This window comes from Acipenser ruthenus, chromosome 16, assembly GCF_902713425.1.
Source record: "Acipenser ruthenus chromosome 16, fAciRut3.2 maternal haplotype, whole genome shotgun sequence".
In the NCBI taxonomy this organism is placed as follows: domain Eukaryota; kingdom Metazoa; phylum Chordata; class Actinopteri; order Acipenseriformes; family Acipenseridae; genus Acipenser; species Acipenser ruthenus.
In genome coordinates this window covers 21,611,896-21,629,360 of record NC_081204.1, presented here as the reverse complement: position 1 = coordinate 21,629,360, position 17,465 = coordinate 21,611,896, and the positions used below count along the sequence as shown (strand labels likewise).

Sequence of the window (17,465 nt, the reverse complement as noted above, 5' to 3'; positions counted from 1 at the left end):
TCTGAGTTAGTTGTGACTGTATGTAAAATGAAAATACAGGTCACATATTTGTTAAAAGATCAATTTGATAAAACATAAATAAATAGTGTTACTAAAGGTTTTGACTGTTATTAACAAGTAGTAACAAGGTTTCTTAATTAACAAGTAAGTAATTATAAGGTTTTTATAAATCCATGTTCTTTAACACTGTATTGCTTTAGCTGGCCATATGTACATAATAATAATAATAATAATAATAATAATAATAATAATAATAATAATAATAATAATAATAACAATAATAATAATAACAGTGCTATCCAACAAGCTCTCCAACAAGTTTTCTTTACTTAAAAAATAAGGACTGTTGGGTCCCTGCCTGTTTGAATGGATATACATGGCTTGTCTCGTGTTGTATAGAGGTTTATTTGTACAAGTGCTTTTGACAACCTTTTGGATCAGCTGCACTGTGCATTTTAAAAACAATTAAATCACAGCTTAATCGTATGTGTGGCCCATGGCAATTATTTTCATTCTGTGTGTTTGCATGCATTTTATTGTGAGCGGTACTTGGGTGATCCTGTGGGTTTACTCATGAATCCTCAAGCCAGCATTGCATCTCGGGAGACAGGGAGAGGGAGTCTGGAATTCCAGGGTTCCAAACAGAGCTTAATCCGAAACAGCTGAAACAATTGAGAGTCTGAATCTGGGCTGGGGTCTTGGAGAGTTCTTCTTGTCCTATTTCCATAGCCTCCAACTGCTAATGATCTTCAGGGGAAGTTTGTAGAGCAGTGTTTAGCCTGATCGCAGCCAAAGTCAGTAAGAACAAGTTAATCATTTATCTGTTCTCAACTTTCTGGAAACAGTCTGTCAACTTTTATGTAGAGGGTGAGGCTAAGTAACACACCATGGGGAACTGCCCAGTAGGATTACAGACACATCCAGTTTCAATCTTAATCAATTTGATTCAGAAACCTGTACATTAGTGCACTACCAGCAGTGCATTGTTCTGTACTTCCCAAGTCATCTGTTGCACAACCAAGAGCTAAACACTAAACATGGAAAATCATTAAGCAGCATTAATTAATTGTCTGCTGTAACAGACAGAATCAAGGAACAATCGAGCAAGCACAAACCTACTGGAAGCTACAGTTATCTGATCTGATGGTGTGCGATTTAAATGCCAAGAAATCTGATTACTTGAAGCGATGCTAACATATCAATTCAACACTTTGATAATGCACAACCTGAATGTTGGGTATATTTTAGACTTGACTTTGAATGAGAGTGCTTGAGAATGTTACAGTACAAATGACTTGATCAGTTTCACATGTTATTCCTATGCTTATACAGCACTCCCTCGTTAGAAGGCACTTTATGCCATGGAACAGGTTATAATTCAGTATGGTTGTGGCTCTCATTTGCCCCATAATGCCATTACGCAAGCACTTGTATTGTTGTACTAAGGCAGAACACAAATTGCACAGTATCTTAACTGTGGCTCTTGACTACAACATTATAAAGGGTGAGCAATGTCCTATGCATGAATTGTGATTTACTATTCGTACCATTTTTGGGTGAATTGGGGTTTCTACCTATTCTGGGGGTAGAATTCTGGCTTCATCTAGTTTAAACCTAAAACCAAAACCTTTACTGATAATCAAATCAGCCAGAGTATGAAAAATGATTAACAGGTTCATCACGTTATTGATTGAGCAGGAGGTTTGAAGTTTATTAATATCCCTCTGTCCTCCACAGTATGTCTTTGATGTGAAGAAAGACGAGGATGAAGTCCTGATCTCGCTCCAGCAGCGGGACCTGAAAATACACAAAAAGATAGGCCAAGGAGAGAATCTCACCATCGGCTTCATGGTATTCAAAGTAAGAGGATCTTTAAAAAGTCCCAGAGGAAAGAGGAAAGCATTGCTTTCTAGGTTTCACTGAGTTGAAGGGGAGGGCTGCTGAGTTAATATCAGCTTTCTGTCTCATCTAAAATCAAATCATATTTTTGGAGGATGTTTCAAATGATTTTGGAAAAAGGTACAGATATCCCTTTCGTTCATCATTTTAAATGTCATTTTTTAGACATTTAACATTTTAAAACAGCTTGTGTGAACTACATGGGGAATCGATAGCTTTACCTGCTAAAACTTGGAAAAACATATATGCATTATAAAATAGATACATAGATAGGACACTTAGAATTATGCATTATAAAACAGATACATAGATAGAACACTTAGAATTATGCATTATAAAACAGATACATAGATAGGACACTTTTAGACCCAGACAAATAAATACATAGATAGGACACTTAGAATTATGCACACCATGATCGAAGGGGGATATATATTTTGTTATATACCAGTTAGCATGTTGAAATATTAAAAGTGGCACCAAAAGTATTCAGACAGTTCCCCAAAGTTGTATCATTTTTGTGTTGTTTGCAATCATTGTCATATTGGCTTGCAGTCCTGTGTGGTTTTCTTTTCTGTGTGTGTGTTTTTTGGAAAAAACAGGCCCTATTCACAACACAATAAGTAGCTTCAAATGTCACTGCTGTATGTGTTTATTTATTTGACATGTCCCTTGCTATTGCATTCTGCTGGCAATAGTTTTTCAGTGGTTATGGGTTCTGTTGCTGCACTGATATTGAGTTATTATAATAATTGTTCTCTAAATCTCTTTTTATCTGGCTTACAGCTTTCCTCGAGCTTGAGCTTCAGTACCAGGATTGAACACCCTTCATAATTCCATTCAAATCATGTGACAATGGGCCAGTCCTGCTAACTCGACATTTACAGCAACAGAAGGTGGGGCGGTCAGAGTTGAAAGGCCACTTTGTCACATGACTTGAATGAAACAAGGAAGGCCATTCAGTCCCGGCACTCAGGAGCTCTAGCTTAAGTTCAAAGCCAGGTTAAGGCAGATTCAGAGAAACATGATAATAAGACAATATGGGAGGAACAGAACCCAGAACTACTCCGAATTATTGCAACCACCTTTAAAATAGTAAGGGGCGTTCAAATGACATTTGAAGCTACTTACTCATTAAAATTTTCACAAAGAAATGCAATTTCCCATCTGCTTTTGTCTAGGTGGAACTGAACAGGGAATTCCGCATCCACAGCCTGCAGACGCAGCAGAACGTGGCCACTTCCACGTACATCAACGCTCGCACTGTGTTCATGAGGACGACACAACGGAAGGGCCGCTACGTCATCATACCCTCCACGTTCCAGCACAGCATTCTGGGAGATTTCCTGCTCAGGGTGTTCACAGATGTGTATTCCGGATGCCGGTAATAGCATCCTTATTTACTATGTATTCTAACAAACTGGACGTACAAGACACCATCCCACTCTTGTATTGGCAGCGTTGCTCCTGTGATTTGTAATGTTATGCACAGTGCACTTGGTTATGCCTCATTCCTTCTTCACATCATAACCAATTACCTTAGACACCTAAAGGAATGCCCTTCAAAACATAAACAAAATGAACATCTCACTTGAAGCTGGATTGTAAAAGGTATTAGTACTATATAAGCCTATACTAATGATATACTTCATTTATTACTACATTTCTTAATAGTTCCTCTGTATATCTATATATATGGGCAGTAAAAAAGTTATAGGTTGTGGATGAATGACCTGTCTTTGCACCCAGAGAGCTGGTGATGGATAAGCCTTTGCAGACCTGCTGGATTGGGTTGTGTGGCTATGCACAGACAGTGACTCAGGTTCACATTGTCGGTGCTGAGGGGCTACAGAACCAGGATAGCTCGGGGGGTGAGTAAAACTGCCTTTCTTGCAATCAGCTTCCTAGAAGAACAGTTTGCAACCCTGTTCCCTACGATTAGCTTGCTGTTGTTCAAAATCTTCTTGGGGAAACGTTCTCCAAGCATTCTTTGCAAGTCTAGAGTTCTGCAAAGTCTGCTCAGACAGTATAGAGTGTAAGAGCTTTGTGCTGCGCCTTTGTTTAAAAAAAGATGAAGAAGTCAGAGCATTGAAGCAGTCGGAAAATGGATTTTAAAACTTTGGTTAAACAACCTTCAACTCTACAGTCATGAAATTAACGGAATAAAAATGTTGACGGTACAACCCTCAGAGACATAGATATAGTTGAGGCGCCCACATGTCTGGTCATGTCACAATTTTAGATATATCTAGAGAACTTGCTCATGCAATAGTGATGAAACCTGGTATGGACCTACTTATGAAACTTGGTATGGACTTACTTATGAAACTTAGTTCTTGGAAACCACTGGTCTGGTTTTCTTAGGCTTGGTCATTCCTTACATTATCTGATGTATTATACTTATACATTATACATCATGTTTTAACTAGGGACATATTTTTTATTAAACATTATCCGCTGTTTTTTAACATTTTGACAAAAACAGATCTCGCATGGAAAAATAATTGAATTACCATAATTGTTCATTAGCGGCAGTAAGGGTAACGTACAGTCGCCCACTCTTTTTAATTAACTGCCTATTTACAGTGAATACAGCCCACGCCTATGCTCTCTATAAAAGTACAATAAAATAAATATATATTTACACTATTGTGGGGCTGTCATTATTTCACATACAGCAATCTACTCATTAAAATGATAGGAATTGCATTTCAATCCCATTGCACTGAAGCAGGGCTCCAGTATACAAGCTTGGGGTTTCTCAGTATTTAAACACCAAACAAAGTAGATTAATTCATTCAAATTCATTCAAAACCAAATCAGCATTTTCTCCAGTGCAAAGTTTGCACCACTTTAAATAAAACAAATAATTAGCATACTAATACAAAATATAAGCAAACAAGCCAAATTATACATCTGCGCAAGTGCTAGTCAGGGCTGCTGTTTCCCTTCAGACCGTGTCTATGGTAACGGCTGAGCCTTGACAACTACAATTGCAAGTATTTATTTAAAGTATTTTTTGTATGAACCCAATTTAAAAATGTCATTCTATGTTTGCTTTATAATGATTTTTTTTTATTTCGTTTTATATTTGCATGTCATTGTATTTCATTTTATATGTTGTATTTCATTTGATTTTGTGCTGGTTTGTATTTACGAAAAACAAGGGGCTCTAATTATACTTTTAGTCATGTGATTTACTTTTTAATGATTCTCAGAGCTTTGGTAATTTGTACCGCCAAATGTATGAACACATACATTATTATTTGTTAAAGGTCAGCTGTATAGATTCAAAGGAGCACCCCAAACACTGTTCAAACCATTGAAGAGTTGTCATTAGCAGGTTGGTCTGTGTTTTTGTTGGTTCTCTGCAGGAGCTGACCCATACCTGATTATTAAGTGTGAAAGACAGACGATAACCACACCCGCCCAAAACAACACCATGGACCCAAAGTTCGACACACAGGCCATCTTTTACAGGAAGAAACCCAGGAAGCCCATCACTGTACAGGTAAGATAATTCATTGTCCTGAGGTTCCATTCCGTTCATGTCTGGTATCCTATCATGTGTGTTGTAAATGGTGATCATTAGTTTCTCATTAGATCATTATTTGCCATGCTTACTAACTAGTTTAGGAAAACATGCTTCTGAAAAGACTCCCCGGGGCTGACTGTGCGGAACTAAGGTGGGGAAGCATATTAGGTCATTCGAAAATGATGGTAAATACCCTAAATAAGAAAGAGGCAGTTGTTTATTGAATGGATACACAATTAATTTGAATACTGGAATATCTATATATTTTATAAATTATAATTAGTATTTATAGTTCATTTTCCCTTTGACTGCTGTTTAATTTTAACATGAACTGTTTTGGCTCCTAACTAACGAAGCTAAACGCATCCTATTTACTTTACCTAATACGTCATAGACATGTGTAGCATAGGCTGGATCAGTCAGTGTGTTTAAATTGTGTCTGTTTTGTCTAGTGAACACCGACTGTGGAACAACGTTTAATTTGTGTTGTTGGATATTGAGAGTAGTTCAACAGAGGGTGCTGGCTCTTATTTGAATAATTGTAATACGAATTAATCAGAATGATCATAAGCATCATGAAAAGATAAGAGGACAGTAAAAAAAAATTAAGAAAACCTGTTATAAAGTATCAGAATCAGGGCAGGTGCTGTATATGGGGAGACCTGTCTGTCTGTCTGCCTGTCTGCCTGTGTGTCTGTCTGCCTGTCTCTCTGCCTGCCTGTCTGCCTCCTTGTCTGTCTGTCTGTCTGTCTGTCTGTCTGTCTGTCTGTCTGTCTGCCTGTGTGTCTGTCTGTCTGTCTGTCTGCCTGTCTGCCTGTCTGCCTGTCTGTCTGTCTGTCTGCCTCTCCTTATTTCACCCTTACCAATAGCACTGATTTTGTATTGACATTGTGGCAGAAGAGATGCATTTACTGTGTCTGACACGCTTTCTGATTTAGAGCCTGTGTGTTTGCCCCACAGATCTGGAACAAAAACACGGTTCAGGACGAGTTCATGGGCCAGGTTATCTTGGCAGCCTCCACGAACGACCCCTCCACAACTCAGAGGCTGCAGCTCAGGAAGAAAGGCCGGGCAAAGGCTGATGAGATGCCAGGGTTCATCACACTCAGGACTATCACCTGTGAAAACCTCACAGACCTGTGAAGAGCGCAGGGGCAATGCGCTGACTGACAGCTGCTGCATCCTCCAGCTCCAGTGGTGTATTGACAACAAGCCTCTGGCAGCCAGTCCAGTTTAGTCAAAACCTTGTTCCACCCAGGTCCTTAATTAATTTACCTTAACCAAGCAATACACTCTTAAAGGGTCACATTCTGACCATATTTAACAACTGTATAACTGTTTCATGTTAACTGTTATAGATATACAAATGTAAAAGGTCAAAGTAATTGCTTGCCTTATATTAGTATTTCAGTCAGTGTTTTTCCTATATTGCTACCTGTAATTCAATAAGTGCTACTTCCACCCAACACAAAACTGATAATGTTTGTCTCTGAATACATTGAGAGCGTTTTTCATTTAGCATTTGAATCTCTGTTCCAGCTTGACTCCAGAGGGGTCTGGGTGCAACACTGCATATTAGGGTAGACTCTGCTACTTGCTGCCAGCATGTCCAAAGTGAATGAAAACCAATGGTGGTGATCAAAAGGGACTGCACATTACTTCAGTCACCACTCAGCTCAGTGTTGAGGTATGCATGTGGTATTTTACAGTGCCATAGTAAATGGTGCACAATTGTATATATTTTATTAAACACTACATGGCAACACATTTAATAGAATGCCTGCAAATTTCTATTGACATATGGTTGCCTGTGAAAGTTTTTTTTTGTTCCAAACTATTATTAGCACACATTTTGTCAAAACTAGATACTCAAAGCTACAGTATTTACTCCAAATAGTCATTAGCACAATCTTTTTCCAGAAGGAAATAAAATGATAAACAAATGACGACTACTCAAAAGCCCCTAAAATAAATGCCTGAATTGTATATTTCTGGTTTAGTAACTTCACTGAGTGCATTTCTCCTGCTTGAAAAGAAATGTGCTCATGAAGATTTTTCTACTGATACCGATAAACTTGGCTAGAGTCATACTGAACTGAAATGCAACACCAAAAGAACAAGAAGATATTCCATTGGAATTCTTAGCGCTTGTCAGTCCTTGTAGTAAAGGGGAACCCAAATTATATAGAATAAATTACTGTTTCTTGGTGTTCATTTTTAAAGCTAAATGCAACCCAGGTGAAATATTTGTAACTTTAAAGCAATCAGATAAAACATGTTTTTTTGTATTATTTGTCCACAATGACATGGGATCTTGCTACAGTCTTTATTCCACAAGCCTTTAAAACCATTGTGTAAGAATTGTATCCAAACTTTACTAAATATATCATGTTTACATCTAAAAGTATGTGTACTGTCTCCACCCCTTCAATGCCTTCTTTCCTGTCATTAACCCACCGGCTGCTTCCCCTAATGACTGGCATAGTATGAAACCATTGACATGATTTGACCCCAAAGACGCTGCTCAGCTGAAATGACCTAGGAAGTGAAACAGTAACAGAATAAAGCAAGCAGGAAGAAAGTGAGTCAGGCAACCTGATACTTTCTTTGAACCTGGAGTAGTACCAGATACCATGTTTTAAAATGAAAACCAATGCTTGCTGCAACACGTGGTTCTTTGGAAACTACACATTTGAGACCCACAGTTCATAGTGAATTGAAGTTGACAACAGGTATTTTAAAGTGTTAATACAGTGTGTATCAAGTACACCTTGTGGTGATGGACCTGTAGGGTGTGTAATAACTCCACTGCTCCCTCTATTGATTGAATTGGAGACAAAAACAGATCCGGAGGGACTCCTAGAGGTGACTTTGATTTCCATGCTGCAGACAGCATATTTTTTTACTGTGACTGTGCCCTTTGTACTCTTGGCTGCCGTGATGCAAAACGCTTTCTCATGGTGTTGAATGAAGCATTAGTCATCGTGTTAGCTCTGCCTCAAGATAAGAGAGTTCAGTGTATTTGCATATCCTGCCTTACTGCTTTGTATTCTTTCCATATTTAAAGCGCAAGTAGCTACACATGTCATTGTCTTTGTTTTTTAACTGTCCTCTTTATCTTTTTATGATGTTTGCAATCCTGCTGTGTGGTTCGTCTTGTGTTTTCTCCTTCCACTCGAGTACAGGATCTGCTCTTCAGTTTAGTTGCCTGCCATAGATATATGTAACACAGGCTCGATCAGACAAAGGCTCTTAATAGAAGCAAGAGCCAGTGCCAACTAGTTTGCTTTGCTGGCAATATACTGCCGTGCACTAGATGGTGTTGGTGCTCACTAATATGAAGACAATGTAGCTGATCTAGCCTATGCTACATATGTCTATGGCAGGCAACAAGAACTGAAGGGCAGCTTCTGAACTCAAAGCCCTTCAACACCTTATCAAGTAATTAGTAATTGCATTGAGAGTCATAAACACAAAATGATAGGGAACAGTAATACAAATTCAAACACAATGTCACCAGAAGCTACTAACTGTTTAACTTTTAAAATGATTGCCACTAAGAAACAATATCCCATGGATCTGTTGTGCACATCAATTCGCCGCCCGGGTCTCCAATGTGCAGTTTTGAAAGAAACACATTTTATAGCAAACATGTCTTTTCATTTTATAAAAAATCATCTGGCACAAGCAACCTCTGTTTGCAAAGTTTTGTTTTCAGTTAATCCTGCACTTTCTTGGTCATTATTTAGCAGGCTTACATAAACTTAAAACACTCAAAAGGACTAATAATGTGTAAAATAACTTCTGGGTAGGTTTTATTTTTTCCTGGATACCTCTCATTTGCATAGAGCTTTTGCAGAAATGAATGCTAATATCTGAGCTGTTTGCGTAATAGGAACAGCACAAGTGCAATAGAATACAATAAAAAGAACATTATGTTTAGAATGTTTTATTTAGGTCCAATTTCCAAACTGTATTTTTTTTTTTACACTCAAGACACAGCCATGCACAATCCATAATTCAAAATCTCTATTGCTTCAACCACAGTTAAAAATAGCTTATCGCAAACAATTGAAGATTTTTTTCTTTAAAAAACAAAACAAAACAAAAAAACATTTAATGCTGAAGTACAAGAGATGATTCAGCACTTTACAAATTAAATAATTTAAAAAAAGAAAACACATCTGTTTTTAATACACAGTTATAGAGGAGTTCCACGTCACATTTACAGGTTTACACATCATCCGAAAAAGGAATGTACAGGAAATTATGATACAATGTCGATGCTGGAAGATGCTGAACACAGTTAAATACGTCCTCTTCAATATCATTCTGATTGAGCCCAGGGTTCAAGGTAGGGATTTTTGTGCTCATTGTCTCAACCCAAAGCCTACCAGGGTACTCAAAACCTGATTGGAACCCAGACGCTGTCCTGCCATGAAATCTCCTCCAATGTTCGAGACAAGAAGCAAGCACATCTCTTATTACAATCCATAGCCAGCCCAAGGAATGCAAATCATAATATTGTCTCCTATCAGACCAACATTGATCTTAAAAAAAGAATACAGGGGTTTAACAACACCATTACCTGCCATAACACTGTCAATAGGGTGTTGGCCAACTATGGTGCAACCAGGATCGCTCCATTCAGTAATAATTACTGCCTTTATTTTTCAATCCACAATGTATTACCAGCACTCTCTCAAGGTCTGTCAGATCTGCTGTCTTGACCATTGTGAATAAAAGGGAGATGCAGCTTTCCTATATTACAGCAGTGGTGGGCAGCGTCGGCACTTCCAATTCTGTTAAGTATTCATTGGTATGAAACACAATGGTAGCATGTGTAGCAACCCTAAAAGAAACCTAATACAACCTTTACAAACTAGTCAAGATGTTTTTAAGTCAATTTTGTGAAGTTTCTTTTCGTATTGCTACTAAAATAAGACATGGCAAACCATCTTATTACAACAAGGCAAACAAACAAGGCATTAATATTGGATTGCATAACACCAGGGGCGGTACTGGATCTGAGTCTAGAACAGCATGCCGTATTACAGAATTGTCACTGCTTCCACTTTTCTTGTATTGATAATCTTTAGCTTTTTTGCTTGTTTTTTATACTTTAATTGAAGATACACTGATTTTTTTTCAATTATAACATTCCTGGTATTTTAACACTTCCTGTGTGGTAGGCCAAATAGCCTGACTGCAGTTGGACCATTGGAGTGAGACTGAGCTACGACACAGGAAGTTGCTTGGTTCCAGGAATTATTACTGCCATAGCGTTGTCTTTGAAACATCTGCATATTCCAAATTGTATTACAAAATACAAGCAAAAGACCAATATATTTCTATCACTTTTAAATTAGGTTTCAACATGCTTTTTTTGTCATGAAGTGCTAACATGGCAGCCCTGATTTTCCATGGTTAACCATTGTCAGAGCATGGCGTTTCAGAACAGGACTGTACATCACACCTAGTCATTGGTGTACCATGAATGACTCATCGTGGTCAGCAATGGTACCATGGCTTACTAACTATCTCGGCTGTCTCTGAACAACAGTGACTCACTCAAATGAGTCAATTTAATCAAGGCAAGGGAGATTTTCATTGAAAGGAGAAACCTGTAGGGAGGGTTCTTAGAGTTCAAAAAATAAACCTGCACTGCAGCACTTAAAATATCATTTCATTTTCATCCTTAATATAATTCTACTATTGTCTGAAAAATACATTTGAATGACTAATTTGGTCCCCATGTGCCATATTGGCACCTTGAAATTGTATATGACCAGCAAATGTGTTTGCAACCTCCCAATCAAATGTTAGACCAACCCATGAACCAATTTAAGTACAATTCCCTCCTTTTGGGTGTGAAGTAATCCTTTTGTAACACTTCCTTGAAATGCCCAGGTGATCAACATGAACCAAAGGAATCCACATCCTGTTAAGACTGCAGGAGATGAAGGGAAAGGAGAGGCTGCAGATGACAGAACTACCATAGACAATTCTGCCGTTTTTTTTCTTGAAAATAATAATTTTCAGAGGACACTAAACAGCAGCGGTGGTGGTGCAAATAACCCCAGTGTTGGGAAAAGCTCCACAATAGTTTTTAAAGAACAAAAGAGGGGCAGAGCTTGTGAATGCAGTGCTCTGTTTAATTCCTTGTGCTGTCCTGTTGGCTGTCAGTCCCACAGCACTGTCGATGAGGGTTTTGCTGTGAGGCCCAGTGTCTTCTTTCAAGAGTCTGTGTTGAAGACCAACTCCTCAGCGGCTGCTGTTTTTTATAGCTTCCTTTGCAGCTACGATGAGAGGACTGAGGCTGGAGAGGGGCTTGGCTAACTTCAAGAAAGGATGCTGGAGACCAAAAAGAAAAAAATCTGTGTTAGTCAAGATATAGACTGGGCTGTATTTTTTTCACAGTAAAAAATGACTTATTACATTGCATCACAGTCTAAAAATAGGTATTTCACGTGCAGGGGAATCACTTTTTGGGATGGTGTAAAAATAAAATACCCAATAAACACAGTACATTTCTAAAAAATGAATGCTGAAAAGAGACAAATAAACTAAAATACTGTAAACGAGTAAATCAGTTATCTGATAGTCTCTCAATACATATTTTACACAGTCAAACAAATTAGTCTCTATCATTAGAACTGACAGGGTCACAGACTCACACTATCTGTACAATTTGGCTATATTCCAGCCAGCACGGACAAGTCATGGAACCAAAAATTCTGGGTCAAATTATTTGTTGTATAAATACTTGAGGCACCTCTATACATAAGGCTGAGCAGGCCTAACAGGGTATAGTTATAGCCTGGCAGCTTCTAATGACAATAATTATTATTGAGAATTACCTTGGTAGTAAACCTTGTCTGTATGTTAGTATCTTTGCCTATGACTTAGACCAAATTAATAATCTGGGTTATATTGCTTAATTATCACCCTAGTCACATAACCTGCATGCTCAACATTTCAGGAGTCAATTAACTCAATTAACTAATTGACTGTATTATTGTCTTCAATTGCTGCTAGCTCAGGTGCTGTGATGCTGGACATTCTGGTTTACTGAGGGAGTGTCCGCTGTTCATGGGTTGATCAGTGGATTGGTCCCAAAGGATATCTTCCAGGTTTATTACCCCTGGATTCATTGATTTCTGTTGGATATGGACTAAGAGTCATCCTTTTTTCCGATTCTCGCACAGTTACTGTGAGGTTTAGATTGTGCACAGGAGGGGTGGGAACTAGGAGCAGTATGTGCACTGTGAGGTTTAGATAGATTGTGCACAAGAGGGGTGGGAGCTAGGAGCAGTATGTGCACTGTGAGGTTTAGATAGATTGTGCACAGGAGGGGTGGGAGCTAGGAGCAGTATGTGCACTGTGAGGTTTAGATAGATTGTGCACAAGAGGGGTGGGAGCTAGGAGCAGTATGTGCACTGTGAGGTTTAGATAGATTGTGCACAGGAGGGGTGGGAGCTAGGAGCAGTATGTGCACTGTGAGGTTTAGATAGATTGTGCACAGGAGGGGTGGGAGCTAGGAGCAGTATGTGCACTGTGAGGTTTAGATAGATTGTGCACAGGAGGGGTGGGAGCTAGGAGCAGTATGTGCACTGTGAGGTTTAGATAGATTGTGCACAGGAGGGGTGGGAGCTAGGAGCAGTATGTGCACTGTGAGGTTTAGATAGATTGTGCACAGGAGGGGTGGGAGCTAGGAGCAGTATGTGCACTGTGAGGTTTAGATAGATTGTGCACAAGAGGGGTGGGAGCTAGGAGCAGTATGTGCACTGTGAGGTTTAGATAGATTGTGCACAGGAGGGGTGGGAGCTAGGAGCAGTATGTGCACTGTGAGGTTTAGATAGATTGTGCACAGGAGGGGTGGGAGCTAGGAGCAGTATGTGCACTGTGAGGTTTAGATAGATTGTGCACAGGAGGGGTGGGAGCTAGGAGCAGTATGTGCACTGTGAGGTTTAGATAGATTGTGCACAGGAGAGGTGGGAGCTAGGAGCAGTATGTGCACTGTGAGGTTTAGATAGATTGTGCACAGGAGGGGTGGGAGCTAGGAGCAGTATGTGCACTGTGAGGTTTAGATAGATTGTGCACAAGAGGGGTGGGAGCTAGGAGCAGTATTCAAGGAAGGTGATCCAGGATCATCTTCTTCTTCTTCATCATCTTCTTTTTCTTTTTTCTTCTTTTTCTTCTATTTTATATTTGAATGTCATTTTTGAGATATAGCCTAACTGTTTAATTTTTTTTTTTTTTTTTACTGGTGGTTGAAACAAAAACATGGGCCATTCGGGATACATGAGGACTGGGGTTGAAAACCACTGATGCTACTACAGCCTTTTACAGCACTGTATGCTTACTATAGGTCTCAGTTGAGAGCAACATGACTATAGAACTCCGATTTTATGTAAGACTTTGTGAATGTACCTGTAAGAGTTCCTTAGCAGCGCCTCTTCTGTCCACGTCCATTTCCAAACAGCGGTTCAGGAAGTCTCGGAACACCGCGGACAGCCTCTCGGGGTTCTGCAGCTCCGGGGTTCCGTTAGTAGCAATGAGATACAAGGCCTGGGGAGGAAGAAGGGGTTCACTGCAGAGAACTTTCCAGAGAACACACTGAGATAATACAGACAGGCGGGGCTGCTTTTAAAGGGCGTTTTACAGCCATGTCAAAATGTTCAACATAAATAAATAACATAAATCGTGATTAAGAAAAAGAATAATTAACCAATCAGGCGCTAGCACTAACAAACACAAATCATGTAATATATATATATATATGTATTTATTTTTTTACTTGAAAAGCCATACTGTATGAGTTGCAAACAGCTCTTTTACAAAGGTGTCCCAGGGTGATGGGGGTTACAGTTTCAAACAATCATACAGCCAACATACAATTTCACAACCCATGTACTGCATCACTGTATTTACTTCGTATTAAATGCAATCACAAGGCAGGTTCAAACCCGACAGTTGCATTAACGGGACAACAGCACTGCGTGTTGAAGCCTTAAACTTTAACAGCAGCATCCAGACGGTCAGAAGAATCAAGAAGCTAGAAAGGGGAAGGCGGGTCTCTTACCCTGAGAGGGTTTTCATTAAGATAAGGTGGCTCTCCTTCCACCATCTCTATTGCCATGATCCCCAGGGACCAGATGTCCACTTTGGGACCGTACGCTTTCCGGGTCACCACCTCAGGGGCCATCCAGTACGGGGTGCCCACCATGGTGCTGCGCTTGTTCTGCTCCGGGGTGATCTGGGCACAGAACCCAAAATCAGCTGCCAAGGAAACCGAGAGAGAGGGAGGTTCAGTTATTATATTCCAATGGTGTTTTTATTTAAATAAATTAACCAAGAGTAAAAATGATCTTCTACATTTTCATAATGAACTTTGCACCAGTTAATTATCCTCTTACGTATGTTCTTTATCATTCTCTATTGTTCCTGCTTACTGTAGATCATTCTTTACCTTACTTGCTACCAAGATTTTAGGGAATCCTTGTCATCATTGCTGGACACGATCATTTCCTGGTCACTTGTGGTATAGTTACTGGTTGTGATGTACAGCCATGTTCTCAATCTCCATGGTCTGACATGAAAATGAGTTTAACATGCTTTGGCTGTGGTGCTTTGGTAACGGTTAACCATGGGAAATCAAGGCTGACCAAGTTTATAGTTCATAGTTTAACCATGGGAAGAGCATGGTGTAACATGGAGTAAACATGATACAAATATCTGGGAATCTATTTCAGCAAGTGAGGTGGTTTTAAAAATGACTACTAGCAGGGTGAAGCAATTCCTAACAAGTAGCGTGGAGCAGTGGTTAGGGCTCTGGACTCTTGAGCGGAGGGTCATGGGTTCAATCCCAGGTTGGGGACACTGCTGCTGTACCCTTGAGCAAGGTATTTTACCTGAATTGCTCCAGTAATAACCCAACTGTATAAATGGGTAATTGTATGTAAAAAATAAATAATGTGGTATCTGTATAATGTGAAATAATGTATAATGTGATATCAAAGCTGTGTGGTCCAGTGGTTAAAGAAAAGGGCTTGTAACCAGGAGGTCCCTGGTTCAAATCCCACCTCAGCCACTGACTCATTGTGTGACCCTGAGCAAATCACTTAACCTCCTTGTGCTCTGTCTTTCGGGTGAGATGTAATTGTAAGTGACTCTGCAGCTGATGCATAGTTCACACACCCTAGTCTCTGTAAGTCACCTTGGATAAAGGCGTCTGCTAAATAAACAAATAATAATAATTGTGTGTAGTGGGCATTTCCGAAACAACCTTGCTTCACAAATTCAGCTCTTGGGAGTCTTTTTAGAAGTCGTCATGTTTGACAATGGATGACCCAGAAACAGCAATAAAGAATTACAAAAAAAATGAACAAAAAAAACACAGGAATATTAACCAGGTACGAAATGTAATATTTTTGAAATGCACATGGTTTATAATATCCCTTTATACCCTAAAATATGGGTAAACGTCTTAGTCTAGTAGATGCCTGTTTCAACAAGGGTCCTTCTGCATTAGTAAGAAATCATATTTGGGATGCCACTGCACTTGGAGGGTGGCTTACTCATTACTAAGTTAACCTAATCTGAAGAACGGATGATTGACCTCATCAGGGATACAGTGATGTTTAATGCACAGGAGGTCTCAGCAGTGTGGTAAAATGAACGGATGATTGACCTCATCAGGGATACAGTGATGTTTAATGCACAGGGGGTCTCAGCACTGTGGTAAAATGAACACATTACAATCATTCTGCATTCCTGGAGAAGCCTTTCTGGGGGACCACTGTATTAAACTCCTACGTATATTTTTGAAGAGGAGACGATCATCTGTTTAGGACCTATATATATATATTGATTGAGTAAGCAGGGCAGTCTGTTCCCCGACCAGTCGTTCTGCTGTATTCAGCTGCCCTAATGCTAGTTATGGTGGGGCTGTGTTTATCATAGTGGTTTGAATTTTTTCCTTTCGGTTTTTCTACGTACTTAATTTCACAGATCCGTCCATTCCAAGGAGAATGTTGTCACTTTTGATGTCTCGATGGATCACCTGGTTGGAGTGCAGAAAATCCAAGGCTTGGAGACACTAGAATAGTGAAAAAACCTTCATACAGTACATTGTGAGAACACCTTGTGATGTAATAAATACATTAGGACTAATGACAAGTCACTATGCAAAAAAACATTCACACAGTACAGTATTCAAAAATGTATATGATTGAAAGTATCACCTTGAAGTCTTTTTTTCACAGTTACACTATGCATTTACCATGCTTTATAATATGCATTACCAGAGTAGTGACTCATGCATCATTCACGTTCATCCCAAACATGCTTCATTGAATTGAGATCCAGATATTTTGGAAAATGACTCATGTGTCATTTGCTCACAATTATATTAATAAAATAATCAGACTACGCTCCTACCTCCCTGCAGACGGCTGCAATCTGTCCCTCGTCCATGCAGGTCTCTGTCACCACGTCTGTGAGCGAGCCCCCAGCCAGGTACTCCATCACCACCCACAGCTCTTCTCCCACCAGGTAGCTGCAGACAGGAGCAGGGGATAGCAGGAGAATCGAATCAGACACCTGCAGGCTATCTCCAACAGCAGAGACTAGCCTGAGCCCCGGACTGGGGTGGATCCGTTAAAAAATAGAGCTTGCTGTCACAGCGAGCAATATTGCCATTTCCCAACTGTCTATGAACTACTACATAATGTGGTATGTGCCCATGCCCAGGTCCTGTATCTGTAGTAGCTCATTCAGTGAGTGCAAAAAGAGGATACTTGATAGTTGCAAGTAGAAAATGGAAAAATAATCAGTGAGTGACAGAAGACATAAGCACCAAGGGACACAGTATATTATTCTTATTTTCAATATCCCCCATACAGAACCATTGTGTTTTCAACATTCCCCATACAGAACCATTGTGTTTTCAACATTCCCAATATAGAACCATTGTCTTTCCAACATTCCCCATACAGAACCATTGTGTTTTCAACATTCGCCACACAGA

General features: G+C 39.5%; 2 protein-coding genes across 7 annotated transcripts in view; one reads left to right on the top strand and one right to left on the bottom strand.

Moving 5' to 3' along the window:
* LOC117963331 (calpain-5-like) overlaps positions 1-7,838 on the top strand; it is a 31,992-nt gene extending 24,154 nt beyond the window's left edge. For both annotated transcript variants that reach the window (XM_058989038.1, XM_058989039.1), the window contains exons 9-13: positions 1,738-1,860; positions 3,081-3,283; positions 3,649-3,770; positions 5,274-5,410; positions 6,395-7,838. In XM_058989038.1, coding sequence (XP_058845021.1) covers positions 1,738-1,860; positions 3,081-3,283; positions 3,649-3,770; positions 5,274-5,410; positions 6,395-6,577 — 768 coding nt within the window. In that variant the 3' untranslated portion in view covers positions 6,578-7,838. The remainder of the gene's footprint in view (positions 1-1,737; positions 1,861-3,080; positions 3,284-3,648; positions 3,771-5,273; positions 5,411-6,394) is intronic.
* Positions 7,839-9,367: 1,529 nt separating this feature from the next.
* Positions 9,368-17,465, bottom strand: part of LOC117412197 (serine/threonine-protein kinase PAK 3) — a 64,941-nt gene continuing 56,843 nt past the window's right edge. For all 5 annotated transcript variants that reach the window (XM_058989040.1, XM_034020313.3, XM_034020314.3 and 2 more), the window contains 5 exons: positions 16,877-16,994; positions 16,436-16,535; positions 14,520-14,716; positions 13,868-14,005; positions 9,368-11,788 (listed from right to left, as the gene is read on the bottom strand). In XM_058989040.1, the coding sequence (XP_058845023.1) occupies positions 11,699-11,788; positions 13,868-14,005; positions 14,520-14,716; positions 16,436-16,535; positions 16,877-16,994 (643 nt within the window). In that variant the 3' untranslated portion in view covers positions 9,368-11,698. The remainder of the gene's footprint in view (positions 11,789-13,867; positions 14,006-14,519; positions 14,717-16,435; positions 16,536-16,876; positions 16,995-17,465) is intronic.